This window comes from Lissotriton vulgaris, chromosome 2_1, assembly GCF_964263255.1.
Source record: "Lissotriton vulgaris chromosome 2_1, aLisVul1.2, whole genome shotgun sequence".
Lineage (NCBI taxonomy): Eukaryota > Metazoa > Chordata > Amphibia > Caudata > Salamandridae > Lissotriton > Lissotriton vulgaris.
Window position 1 is genome coordinate 2,115,397,324 of NC_141687.1, and position 14,286 is coordinate 2,115,411,609.

The 14,286-nt window shown below is 45.9% G+C and overlaps 1 protein-coding gene across 1 annotated transcript in view; it reads right to left on the reverse strand.

Annotated features, from left to right (window-relative positions):
- The window catches only part of ENTREP2 (endosomal transmembrane epsin interactor 2), a 1,796,185-nt gene that overhangs the window by 4,125 nt on the left and 1,777,774 nt on the right, over positions 1-14,286 (reverse strand). Inside the window, exon 11 of the mRNA XM_086959018.1 lies at positions 11,577-11,908. Coding sequence (XP_086815144.1) covers positions 11,577-11,908 — 332 coding nt within the window. The remainder of the gene's footprint in view (positions 1-11,576; positions 11,909-14,286) is intronic.

The following is a 14,286-nucleotide window of genomic DNA, read 5'->3' on the forward strand; positions in this document are numbered from 1 at the left end:
GTGGGGGTGGAGCCAAGGATGAGGACCTCCGTCTTGTCCGAGTTCAGTTTTAGCCGGCTCGTCTTCATCTACTCTGCAACGGCCTTCATTCCCTTGTGGAGGTTCGATTTCGCGGTGGCCGGGTCCTAGGTGAGGGAGAGGATCAGGTGGGTGTCATCAGCATATGAGACAATGTTGAGGTGGTGTGCTCGGACGATGTTAGCGAGTGGTGCCATGTAGACGTTGAAAAGGGTCGTGCTGAGGGATGAACCTTGGGGTACACCGCAGGTGATTGTGATGGTGTTAGGAATCGGGTTAGTCCCTTTGCTATGATCATGCCTTGACATCACATGACGAGGAAGTAGGATCAAAGGTGGTCCTACCTTTAGCTCGATGCTTGATATTGCCAGTGTTTGGATTCCTCCCCTGGTTGTTGGCTGCCGATTTTGTTGCTGGATTGAGAATTTCCCTGCTGTTTTGAAGCCCCTTTTTTGATCTTTGCCTTTCTCACGGGCTCGTGAGAAAGTTGCTGTTTTCCCTTATTTTCCCTTTTTGTCCCCTGATTAGTTAGTGAGGTTGTGTTGGGTTCCCGGGGTTCCCTTCCCTCCGATATCATTCTTTTAATTTTTCCAGCCTTCTGTTTTGTTTAGTGTGTTCGGGGGCCCCCGCTCACACTCGCGTTGCGTTAAGACGCTGTTCTCCCGTTTTGAGGAACGAAGCAACGCAGAAGTTAAACGGAGCTTCGGTGGTTCCAGCGCGTCTTTGGCTGGGACTGCTTTCAGCCTCGTTTTGAGCGAAAGTGACGTTTCGGGTCACTCCGCGAAGGCTGTGCTTGGTTTGTTTTGGGGATTATCGGATGATTGTCCTCTGTTACTGTCCTTTGGAGACTAAGCGAAGGGTTTTTTTTAGGCGGCGGTTTTTCATCAGCGTAAGACCTTTTTCCCCTCATCTGTTAAAATATAATTTTTGAACTTTGCGGCGAAAGCTCCCCCCACTTACTGCATGTTACAATACACCATTGCAGACACAGGAGTGCTACTTACATGACGTGGAACTCCTTAACTTTACGAAGCAAAGCCTGCACAGTATAGCGGTAAGAGGGGTTGTTGAATGTGTTGTAAGGCATGATCATGGAGGGTGGGTGGTGTTAATATCTACAGTGATACATGAAGGGATTGTTTTGTCTCCCCTTATACAGTGGTGCAGAAGCGTAAAGAAAGAAGGGAGCTGTGTCCTTTTCGCCGCCAAGGGTGGAAGACTTGGTGTCTCCTCAACTTTACCACCCTCTTTTCGGGTCCATTGGTGCCCACATAGTGTTTCACCTGTGGGGGTCCAAGGGGCAAGTAAAGGGGATTGGTGCATGCTACGTTCCTGCAGTGCTTGGGCGGGTTGGAGTCTGACAGAATATCAAGCCCACGATATTATAGCACTGCCCGGACTAGCATGGATGATGATGGGAATTCGTTAAGCGGGGGAACGGGTGGTCCTACTATGCAGGATATTATGGGAGCTGTACATACTCTCCAGGCACAAGTGCAGGAGCTGCAGCAGGAGAACGTAGGACTAAGACAGGAATTGGCGGCTGTTAGGGCAAGAGAACAGGCCTCTAGCAGGGGAACGGGCCCTGTTATACAGCCGGCTACATTTCAGTATACCGGAGGGGCAGGAGCAAGTACTGCGAGTAGCAGTAATCCCATAGCGGTAACAGTGACGACCCCCGTGGCAGTCCCCTTGGCCCCCCTGAGAGATTTACAGGAGACCCTGATAAGTTTGGCACTTTTATGAACCAGTGTCAGCTGCACTTTATGTGTAGGACTAATGCCTTTCCCGATGACTCGGCTAAGATCGCTTTTATACTGTCGTACCTGGCTGGCAACGCGGCTCAATGGGCAATTCCTCTGGTAGAAAGCAACGACCGTGTGCTATATAACTATCAGGCATTTAAGGACTTAATGCGGGGTCTGTTTGCGAAGCATGCCTTTATGCAGGCCAGTGATGCTGAACTGTTGAAACTGCGGCAGGGCAGGCAGGACTTATTGTCTTATATAGCCAACTTTAATCGATTGGTAGCTGAGACGCATTGGCCAACCGAGAAAAGAACGTCTCTGTTTTATCAGGGACTTTGTGAGGAGTTGAAGGACATAGTGTCGCAGGTGGTGCATCCGCCTGGGGATTGTGCAGCGTTTATCGATCTCGTGGTAAAACTGAATCACCGGGTGACAGAACGGCGTGGAGAACGTAACCGGTTTCTGTCTCCCCGCAGTAGTTATGTGAAACCAGAGGTGAAGTCAACAGGGGAGAGTAGATCAGCACCGGAACCCATGGAAATAGGTGGAGTAAGGGGACCCCTGACTTCAGAGGAAAAGAAAAGAAGAAGAGAACTGAATCTGTGTCTTTATTGCGGACAGGGGGGCCATTTTGCACGTGATTGCCCTGTGAAACCATCAGGGGTAGGGTTTGGTAAGAAGGTGGCGTGCATATATGTGGACCAAGGTTCAGGTACTGATAGAATAGAGCAGTATTAGGTGGTAGGTGCCTTAGATCAAGCTCCAAGGCATTTTGTGATTAGCGCCCATTTGCTGCTTTCAGCACAGAAACGCATTCCGGTGTCAGTATTGTTAGATTCTGGGGCCACAGGAAACTTTATAGACATCTCGATGGCTGAAAAGTTGATGATTCCTTGTCACCTGAAGGAACAACCTGAGCCAGTAAGGGCAATAGATGGGACAGAGTTGACATCAGGGTGTATTACAAGACAGACCGTTCCACTTGGTTTGTTGTGCGCGAATGGACACGTGGAAAGTGTGGTCTTTGATTTGATCGATGCCCCTTCTTTTGGATTGGTGTTGGGGGTCCCGTGGCTGCAAAAACATAACCCGAGGATTGACTGGGTACAGAGATTGGTTACGTTGGACTCAGTACATTGTTTGAGGAATTGCTATGTTGTGGCAGCTGAACAGATCAACCCCTTATCTTGTGCCATGATTGAAAAGAGTGTTGTTCCTCCTCAGTACTCATCGTATGAGGATGTGTTTGACAAGGTGTGCGCTCAAGGTCTTCCTCCGCATAGGTCGTACGACTGCAAGATCGATTTAATACCAGGAGCTCCATTGCCATGCAGTCGGGTTTACGCATTGTCTGAGCCTGAGGAGGCCCATTTGAAAACATATATAGATGAGATGTTGCTCTTGGGTTATATTCGTCATTCTTCCTCGCCAGTGTCATCGGCTATATTTTTCATCCCAAAGAAAGAGGGGTCCTTGAGGGCATGTGTTGATTACAGAACGTTGAACTCGGCCACCGGTAAAAACCGGTACCCTCTTCCACTCATCTCCGTATTGCTGGACCAGCTCCGTAAGGCAACGGTGTTTACCAAGTTAGACTTGCGGGGCGCTTACCATCTTATAAGGGTTCGGCCAGGAGATGAGTGGAAGACGGCTTTTAAGACAAAGTACGGACTGTTTGAGTATACGGTAATGCCGTTTGGTCTGTGCAATGCGCCGGCGGCGTTTCAGTTTTTTATTAACGAAGTCCTAGGCCAGTATCTGGATCAGACAGTTATAGTATATTTGGATGATATACTAATATACTCAGAGAAGGGGATCGATCATACCAAGCATGTGATGCAGGTCTTGCAGTCTTTAAAGGAACATCACTTATACGCTAAGTTGGAGAAGTGCCAGTTTGGTACTCCTGAGGTGGAGTTTTTGGGGTTTGTGATATCTGCAGCAGGCATCCGAATGGACCTGAAAAAGATTCAGGCTATAGAGACCTGGCCAGTACCAACAAATGTGAAGCAAATACAGGTGCTTCTAGGTTTCGCCAATTTCTACCGGCGATTTATACTGCATTTTTCTGACATTGAGGCTCCAATGACTCGCCTTTTGAGGAAGGGCGTCCTTTTTGATTGGACAAGTGAGACTCAGGATGCTTTTCGTACGTTGCTAAGACAGTTTGTGTCTGCACCGGTATTGGTGCATCCTGATCCTGCCCTGCCGTATTTTGTAGAAACGGACGCATCTTCGTGTGCTGTGGGTGGGGTATTATCACAGCGAGATGAGGCCACAGGCCATATGCATCCTATTGCGTTCTTTTCTAAAACCTTATTGCCAGCCGAACGCAATTATACTGTGGCAGAACGCGAGCTGCTGGCGGTCAAACTAGCGTTTGAGGAATGGCGCCATTATTTATGGGGGGCCAGACATGTCATTACTATCTACACCGACCATAAAAACCTGGAATTCTTTCGTTCTGCTAGGGCATTAACCCCTCGTCAGATGAGATGGGTTTTATTCTTCAATGAATACGACTTCGTCATAACATACAGGCCTGCAGCCCAACAGGTGAAATCCGATGCTCTTTCCCGAATACACGTTATGGGAAAGGAAGAAGGCTCCGTGAAGGAGAGCAGGGCGATGATAGCCGGGGAAAGGATTATAGGGGCTTTGGTTGTGGAAGACTTTCCTGCTCTCGTGAAGGAACGATTGAGCCAAGTAGATCTGGCGCCTTGGTTGTCCATACCCCTGCTATCAATGAAAGATGGACTTTTGTACAATGAGAGCAGGTTGTTTATTCCCCCTGTGTTGAGGGATGAGGTGTTGGAGTGGTGTCATTCCTCTGCCTTAGCAGCTCATCCAGGAATAAGGAAGACCAAGGAAATGTGTATGAGGTGGTTCTGGTGGGAGTCATTGACTAAGGACGTTCAGGGATATGTGGGTGCTTGCTCTGTGTGTGCGATCAGCAAGCCCTCGCATTGTAAACCCTCAGGACTCTTACAGCCTTTGGAGGTACCCCCTGGTCCATGGCATACTTTAAGTATGGATTTTGTAACAGATCTGCCCTTGGTTGCTGGTTGCACCGCCATTTTGGTGGTGGTGGATTTATTCACCAAAATGGCCCACTTTATACCGCTTCCCAAACTCCCTACTGCAAAGGAAATGGCGGTGGTGTTTATGTCTTCGGTGGTGCGCTTACATGGGTTGCCAGTGGTGATTGTATCAGACAGGGGGGCGCAGTTTGTCTCACACTTTTGGACTGAGTTGTGCCAAGTGCTTAAAACCGAGATACGTTTATCTTCGGCTTACCACCCTCAGTCCGATGGTCAGACCGAGCGCACTAATCAGTCGATGGAACAATATCTACGGTGTCTGATTGTGTCCTTGTCCTGTGATTGGGTGACGGCTCTGCCCATTGCGGAATTCGCTTATAACAACAGTGTGCATTCCGCTTTGGGCATGACACCCTTTTACTGTTCACTTGGGTACCATCCTAGAGCAGTGGATATACAGCCAACGGGTCGCGTGCCAGCCATCGATGACGTGTGCGGGCGGTTGAGAGACATATGGGATTTGGCCAGAGATAGCCTCATAAAAGCAAAGGGGGCGATGAAAGCTCAGGCGGATAAACATCGTGTCGATGCTCCAGCATACAAGATTGGGGATCTGGTATGGCGAGCTTCACGCAACCTGAGGTTGCATGGATCTCGTAAATTGCAGCCCTGTTTTGTGGGCCCTTTTTCCATTTTACAGGTGGTTAACCCTGTGGCAATGAAGCTCAGTTTACCTCAGGAATATAGGGTGCACCCCGTGTTTCATACATCTTTGCTCAAACCCTACATACCATCAGTCCAGGCGTTACCGCCACCACCTCCTGTTTTGGTGGATGGGCAGGAGGAATTTGAAGTGCAGGCTATCCTGGATGCGAAGCGGGTCAGGGGGCGCCTTTTGTATTTGGTAGACTGGAAAGGGTACACTAAAGAGGACAGGACCTGGGAACCTGCAGTGGGGGTGCACGCCCCGCGTTTGGTTCGATTGTTTCACAGACAACACCCCTCGAAGCCCCGACCTGTGGGGAGGATTGTTGGGGGGGGGTACTGTTAGGAATCGGGTTAGTCCCTTTGCTATGATCATGCCTTGACATCACATGACGAGGAAGTAGGATAAAAGGTGGTCCTACCTTTAGCTCGATGCTTGATATTGCCAGTGTTTGGATTCCTCCCCTGGTTGTTGGCTGCCGATTTTGTTGCTGGATTGAGAATTTCCCTGCTGTTTTGAAGCCCCTTTTTTGATCTTTGCCTTTCTCACGGGCTCGTGAGAAAGTTGCTGTTTTCCCTTATTTTCCCTTTTTGTCCCCTGATTAGTTAGTGAGGTTGTGTTGGGTGCCCGGGGTTCCCTTCCCTCCGATATCATTCTTTTAATTTTTCCAGCCTTCTGTTTTGTTTAGTGTGTTCGGGGGCCCCCGCTCACACTCGCGTTGCGTTAAGACGCTGTTCTCCCGTTTTGAGGAATGAAGCAATTCGGAAGTTAAACGGAGCTTCAGTGGTTCCAGCGCGTCTTTGGCTGGGACTGCTTTCGGCCTCGTTTTGAGCGGAAGTGACGTTTCGGGTCACTCCGCGAAGGCTGTGCTGGGTTTGTTTTGGGGATTATCGGATGATTGTCCTCTGTTACTGTCCTTTGGAGACTAAGCGAAGGGGTTTTTTTAGGCGGCGGTTTTTCATCAGCGTAAGACCTTTTTCCCCTCATCTGTTAAAATATAATTTTTGAACTTTGCGGCGAAAGCTCCCCCCACTTACTGCATGTTACAATACACCATTGCAGACGCAGGAGTGCTACTTACATGACGTGGAACTCCTTAACTTTACGAAGCAAAGCCTGCACAGTATAGCGGTAAGAGGGGTTGTTGAATGTGTTGTAAGGCATGATCATGGAGGGTGGGTGGTGTTAATATCTACAGTGATACATGAAGGGATTGTTTTGTCTCCCCTTATACAGTGGTGCAGAAGCGTAAAGAAAGAAGGGAGCTGTGTCCTTTTCGTCGCCAAGGGTGGAAGACTTGGTGTCTCCTCAACTTTACCACCCTCTTTTCGGGTCCATTGGTGCCCACATAGTGTTTCACCTGTGTGGGTCCAAGGGGCAAGTAAAGGGGATTGGTGCATGCTACGTTCCTGCAGTGCTTGGGCGGGTTGGAGTCTGACAGATGGCTTCGGACATGAAGGGGGGTGGTGGACTCTCTGCGTTCTGCCGGTGAGGAAGGAGGCGATACAGTCCGGAGCTTTGTCTCGGATCCCTGCATCATGGAGGTGTGTGCGCAGGGTGTTGTGGCAGACGGTGTCGAAGGCGGCCGAGAGGTCCAGGAGCATAAGGGCTGTAGTTTCGCCGTTGTCTAGTATGGTTCTGATGTCATCAGTGGCTGCGATGAGGGCGGTGTTGGTGCTGTGATTGCCGCGGAAGCCGGATTGGGTGGAGTCCAGGACGTTGTTCTCCTCCAGGAAGTGGGTCAGTTGTCTGTTGGCGGTCTTCTCAATGACTTTTGCCGGGAACGGGAGCAGGGAGATGGGTCAGAAGTTCCAGGAAAAGCAAAAAGTATTTGCTTTTCCTGGCACTCACTTTGGCTAAGAGGGACATCACACAGCAGTGGAAGGCGACATCTCCCCCAACACTTGTGGGCTGGAAGAAAGCTTTAGATTCATGCATGGGGCTATAGATTGCAGTATTCCAGGCGAAAGGATGCCCACATAAACACAAAAAAATATGGTCTAGGTGGGCGAGTTATCGAGGAATAGAACTACCGCCTCTGCCAGACATAGACCCAATATTGAAAGGTCCCCTTATGAGCTGCCTGTCCCTAAACAACTCAGGAGCTCTACAAATGGGTTGAGGTTTGAACATGTGAAAATTTATCTAGTATTGTGGGGTTTTCAATGCTCTGCGTCATTTTCTGTTCTGTTGTGTGGCCTGCATGTTATGACTGAGGAAAATGTCTCAGGTGATTTTTTTTGGTGCAGGAAAGTGCCCGTTCCTGCACAAAAACAATCCTGTTTGCAATGCAGGCACCCTGCACCGTGGTACAGTAGTGCCTGCCTTGGTGCTAGGCGGCACATTGGGCCCCAGCACTGGTAAAATAAATTCAGCGCATTCCTGCCTTTTCCCTTTGCGCAGCGCAGCAAGATATCCTGCTGCGCAGCATCGCATCTCCATAAATATGGCTCTAACTGTACAAAATGGTGTGTCAGTGCAACTATGAGACATTGCCAGGCAAGGAAGTAGTCTTATGTGTAGGGCTTTTAAATGTTAAATATGCTTCTGCCTCTAGCGATCTAGAAGTGTCTGCAGCTAAGATGTTCCCAATCCCATTGTGGTTAGCCATTGCCCAGTATCCCAATTTGCCCATTATATTCCCTGTTAGAGTTCCCTGATTTTTAAAATCATATGAGGGTGTCACATTTTCAGGATTTAAGCACTACACTCTGGGTTCTAAAACTGAGCTATTAACGTGGAGTTGCTATGGCTGTGTGGATTTATTGATCAACACCATCTCCTGGATTGATTTATCTAACATGTTCACATTAGTTGTTTTCCGGACTCTAGCCAGCGAGTTAATATAGTGTCCTCCTTCCCTGTGGGTAATGTTGCATGGTGTCTATCCAGACCTAATCAAACACAGTTCTCAATCTAGTCTGACATGTAGGTCATACATCATAGTTCAAACATGATGCAGTCATCGTGGTTCTGCTCACCAGCTAGGTGTTCAGCGCTCTCTTAATTCTTTCAATCATAGTATAGACAGTGTGGTGTGAAAGCAGTCCAGGTCATTTCCACGAACCAATTGTAGTCACCACCCAGCATCATTGGGTGTGAAGTCATCCAGCAAATCGCTCTTAAATGGCAGCACAGAACGCATTCTCTTCTCTGTTAGGAGTCTAGGTGCTACCCAACACTATTTACAAGCTTGCCACTCTCTCCTTTACCATCACATATCTGCCCTCCTTATCTATGCATGTGCCAGAAGGAACCAAGTACACCCATTTTTAGGGCACCCCAAGTGTCCGGGTATGAATAGCTGGCACATCTACCAACATTGCTACCTTTATTGAAACATGGCTTGTGATAAGCAAGAAGCGTTAGTGGTGTTCTCTTTTTAAGGATAACTATTGGCATAGCTGGGACTGAGTGAAACATTGTTTAATTATGTACAAAATTTACTGCAGGTTATCCAACATTTCCATCTATAATTCCAGCAACATCAGCAGCTAATTTTAGATAGCAGGGTAGACTGACTTCTGTTTCTAATACATGTATGACTTTGTTGGGACTGCAAAGTAGTTAGGACAACCATGTGGGCCAAACTAACCAAACCAAACTAGGTATATTTTGTTAAGATTATCCTATATTTTGAGTACATTGCTGAGTTTTTAGGAGTAATTCACAGTGGTTTGCTGGTTTATGCTTGGAAAGAGCTACAGTAGCAGAGTTTCAGAAGTACACCCAGATTATGTATTTTTATGAGCAGCATTTCTACATATGTAAGTGCATGTAGTGCACATTTTAGCAGGATTAGTTCCATTGCACTTTAGCAGATTTTATTCCATGTTGGAATATTTTCCCTATTTGTACTCCAGCACTGACAGGTAAATCGCTATCTGTTTTCAGGGTGGGAATTAGCCATTCATGTTTGTGGATATGCAAAAACTACTACGGTAATGAATATTTCCACACTTTTCAGGGTATTTTGGCCTGACAAATGACAGTAATTAAGTTCACCCACACAAAACCATAGTTTGTGAACACCTAAAAAGGAATTCTTTATTGTTAAGGTGCACTGCCCAAAAAGCAAATGTGTTGTACATGTTTTAACTAGTAAGAGTAACTATAACTTGTGCCAAAAGGTAACTATAACGCGAGTCTCTGCCATGCACTGTTTTGTCATCAATGATGACATTGGAATTGTTACAATGATATTATCAATGATGTCATAGAACATGTCATGAGTGATATAATATGTGGGGTAATTAGCAGAGCATGGCCAGGGTGTGAGTTGTAGTTATTTTAGGGTTTGAGTTATAGCTATTTGCCATAACTATAACTGTGAATGTAAGTGGTGTTATTTATTTAACTTTACATTTCTAAGATTTTTTTAATGTAAAGTAAGATGCTATTACCATACTTAACTATAATGTCAATTTAACCATTGTTTTTATCAGTGAGTTTTTAGGGGTTTTTACGTAAAACATCAATCCAACACTGTGCATGGCAAAGGCAGCTGATCCTATGTTTTGCACGTCCATTGGCCGTGCAGGGTGTAAGGTTGTATGCCAGCCCTGGCCTGCAGCTAGGCCCTGCTTCCCCATGGGCAGCCAGTCCCAGGACGCACATGGTCTTCATCCGTGTATGGCGTGGGGTTGGATGTAGGACATGGCTGCTACCAACCTTAAGGGGGCTCTGCACTCCAATTGAAGAGCCTTGAGTTCCAGCTAGTTCTGCTTTAAAAACAAATATATGGTAACCTCTCCGGGGGTCATAGATTTAGGGCCAAATGTACGACCAACAAAATAGCGCGTCGCAAATTACGATTCTTTTGCGAGTTGATATTTGCGAGGCGCAATTTGCCTTGTACAACAGTGAGTTTAACACTATTTTCAATTCCCAATGGGGGAATATTAATGAGCCTCTCGCAATTTGTCCCCTAAATATCTAAATGTGTTGCTCCCCCAAATCCTGTCCCACTCGGGGAGTGGTTTTTTTTCATGCACAGGTCCGCTTTTTATTTTTTAATTCTGCTATAGCTTTGAGGCTCCACCATTTTGCAACACATTAAAAAATATAATGGGCCCTTTTCTTTACCTTTTTTTCAGAGTTTTGGACTGAGTCCTAAGATGACCGGCACAAAATTTTTTAGTTGATGTTGTGGCAGCCAATCAAATCTCATCTTGAGATCTGTTGTTGCTGCGAATCCTCCGAGATGTGATATATAGAACGTTTTTTGGGCTAAATTTCTCAAAAACTTCTGAATGGATTTACACCAAATCACAAATAGCACATTTATAAGGAAACCAAATAATTATTTTCCTGAGAAAGTGTGTTCCTAACAGTAACCACTGAGTAATATTTTCAAAAGAACCTTTTTGAAAGAAGTTGATGGCACTCCACGTGTGTACAAGAAATATAAATGCACAGGTCTGCATAGACCAACGCGTTTTGCTTCAACAGGGGTCTTTCTTGAGGTAGTCAGAATTACAAACATGACTATCCTATACATATGTTTTGCACTGCGTGAGTGCAAATGCAAATACATTTTATATCTGGGCCTACATCTAAATGTAAGTCATTTTTCTATACTTAGTGGTTATCCTGGAAATCTGACAAATATCCGGCCTAGCTGGACTTACATTTACCTCCCTGGTTTTATGATTTCCACTGTAGAAATAGTACTTCTATATTTTGCATAACATGCAAAGAAATTGGTAGATCAGTTGTATCTCCAGAATACCTATTTTGCTGCAAATTATTATGTTTAAAGGAATATAAAAAAAGAATAGAGAAACAATACACAACGCAAGTAAATATACGCTAAGGGACCACGCAGATCACCATCTCCAGATGCCGAGATAACAGAAACATAATCATACATTTGACGCTGTTATGTTATCAAGATAAGCAGTGACCCATTCACAAATTTCATAAACTTGGCAAAAGTGACACTCAACGCATTGCATATCTGCTGTTCGCAAAACATTGTACTAAAACTTTCACCCAATCCAGTTTGGGGAGCTTCGAATTTCTAAGCATCAGAATAAACACGTAATAAGACATGTACAATACCTGGTCTAGTATGTTGGCACTAAAGATGGCTTCCTCCATGTGTCTTTCATCAGATTTGATGACAGATTTTATGCTGTTTACTACATGCCGCACTTCAGGAGGGAGGTTACAATTGGAATGTTCCAAAAACTTAGCAACCAAGATTTTTGTGTCTTTGTAGGCTTTAAGATCCACTAAGGAACGAGGCCTTTCTTTGGATACATTTTGTAAGACTTTAGGCTTTAACTGCAGATTACTTTTCCTGGTATCTTTTTGTCTTCCATTTGAGAGAAAATGGCACACCGTTTCCTGACAAGCGGAGGCTGCTGTTGTATGAGGACTGGGAAATTGAGCTATAAACAAACAAAAAAAGAAATATAGTAATATAAGTCACTCCTACGAAACAAAGCAAAGGCGAAATGAAAAATAAATGGAATGGTACTTTAAAAAGCGTTACTTAATTTCTGCAAGGGTGAACACAATTTGTCAGTGAAAACGTGTTTGCGAGATGCACGCTGTACATTAGAAAAGAGAGAGAGAGAGGGAGAGATGAGAGAGAGAGAGAGAGAGGGAGGGGGAGGGAGAGAGAGAGAGAGAGAGAGGGCGATATGGGTATATAAAGGAATACGTGCCAGGGGGGGGGGGGTGAGGGAGAGGTGTGGGGGGGGGGGGGGGGGGAGAGGTGAGCCAGCTGCTCAATTTCCCAACCTCATCTCAGGTCACGGGTTAGTAATCCTGCAGTGAGTTTAAGAATCTCATTATAAGCACGTCACCTCACGGTGAACTTTGTGAAGAATGGTTGTGACTGCCCTCGACATTAGGACCTGATGTGCCGCGAACTCTTCCCACCAATAAGCATCGTTCTTTTTCAGGCATAGCCTGCAGCTACCCTCATTCAAAAGACTTCTATAATTTCGCTGCTAAAATTCTGCCGCCTGTTTAGGGTGGCTTGTGCTGTAACGACTACAAGGAGGTATTTGGTGAGGGTGAAAATGGGCAAAACTGCAGAGTAAATGTGTGACCTTCGGCATCCTAGCGTGAGCGGCGGCGCCAGTGCTAGACTGACACCAGCGCTCCCAAAGCGGCGATATGTTACAGTGAGGTTCAAACCATTACAGCAGCAGTCCGTGAACTTGTCGTTTTGACAGAATGGGACCACAAGCCCTGCGATAATTTGAAGTAAATGTTTCAAATTCACGGGTTTCCCACAGGGAATATGCAAGATGAATCTCATCCATGTCACACAATGGCGCGCAGACAGCCACTTTGAAGAATGAAGGTTGTTACCAGCTCTGAAATCCAGCGCTTCCCACAGGCTGAGGAGCAACCACAAAAAAGATCACTTTTAATGAAATTGTAACAACAATTTTAGTGCCTTACAAAGTGGCAGTTCTAAAAATATTTACCGCCCACATTCCTCACCGTATTTGGGCACAGAAAGCAACACAAAAGTTTCCTGACCTGTGCAGTGATCTGAAGATCACACATTTGAAACAGACAGACTCAGCTTTGCATCCTTTCGAAGATGCAGGAATGTGATGGTGTTTACCCATGTATAATTGTACACTTATGAGTTTTCCAGAGGGCATACCGCGTCAATCACCTACATCTTTGCCAGAGTGACCAGGCCCGGAATTATCAGGTCCACACACCTTCACTCTGATCATTTCGGGCACGGAGACATTCCACTCATCTCCATTTTACTCGTCCCAGTCCTAACTTTTGAGGTGCTTCTGCCCCCACAAATTGGGAATGGAACAGGGAGGATTCCCAATCGGGGTACTGTAGATTACATTTAAGTAATAGGACAATGCACCTGAACTTCCCTGAGAATCCTCAGAGCCTGTGGGCAGCTGCTGTTCCCCTCTCCCACCTTCCTGCATCCTTCAGATGTGGTATCTTCTTTCAGGAACAGAACAAGCTCCTCCCAGCTCAAGTGAATAGGAGTCTGCTCTTGTGTCCTTCTTCTATACTCGGAGTTAAAAGTAAAAGCCCCTACAATGTTTACCACCCAGTCCAAGCGCATGGTAAATGTTTGCAGATTTTAGCTTGTTATTTCTCCTGGCAGGGGGAAAACCATACAGTCTTGGACCCGGTATTCCAGAGTCCTCATGTGATTGATTCTCCTTTCCTGGAGAAATAACTCTAATCCCTTTCATCTCATGGGGAGATACCACCCAGGATCATTCATTCCGGCCTTCACATCTCCCCACAGAGATAATGGACAGCTTGAAATGAGCCCTGTCATTTTGAATTCACAAACCTATTTCCAGGAATAATTCTGGAAACCTACAACTGTTACAGGTTTCTAGAGGTACGTTTAGAAACATTTGTGAATTCCGGATATTCATTAATTTTCACCAACAAAAGGGTTTAAATTGACAAATCCATATTTATGCTCGTCTTTGAGAATTTGGCCCAACGGGTTTAGCGCCAGATATATTAAGGCATTTTGAGGCTGCAAATCCTTGGGTTTTCCAAATCACGGGGCTCGATGCTGAAAAATGGTTTCCACCCCAATCTCTCGTGACTCTGGTGAGTCAGAATAGACTTTCTAACTCACAAAATAGGATTTTGTGAATCATTACGAACTGCAATTAGATGGCAGCGTGGAAGAAGCTTCCCATCCTAATTACAATTCACAATTGTACATTTGAGTGGTTTGCAACTGCAAATATTGTCTTTATCCGCACCTGAGTGTGTCTCCTATTGGTGCATCTGCTCATCTGAG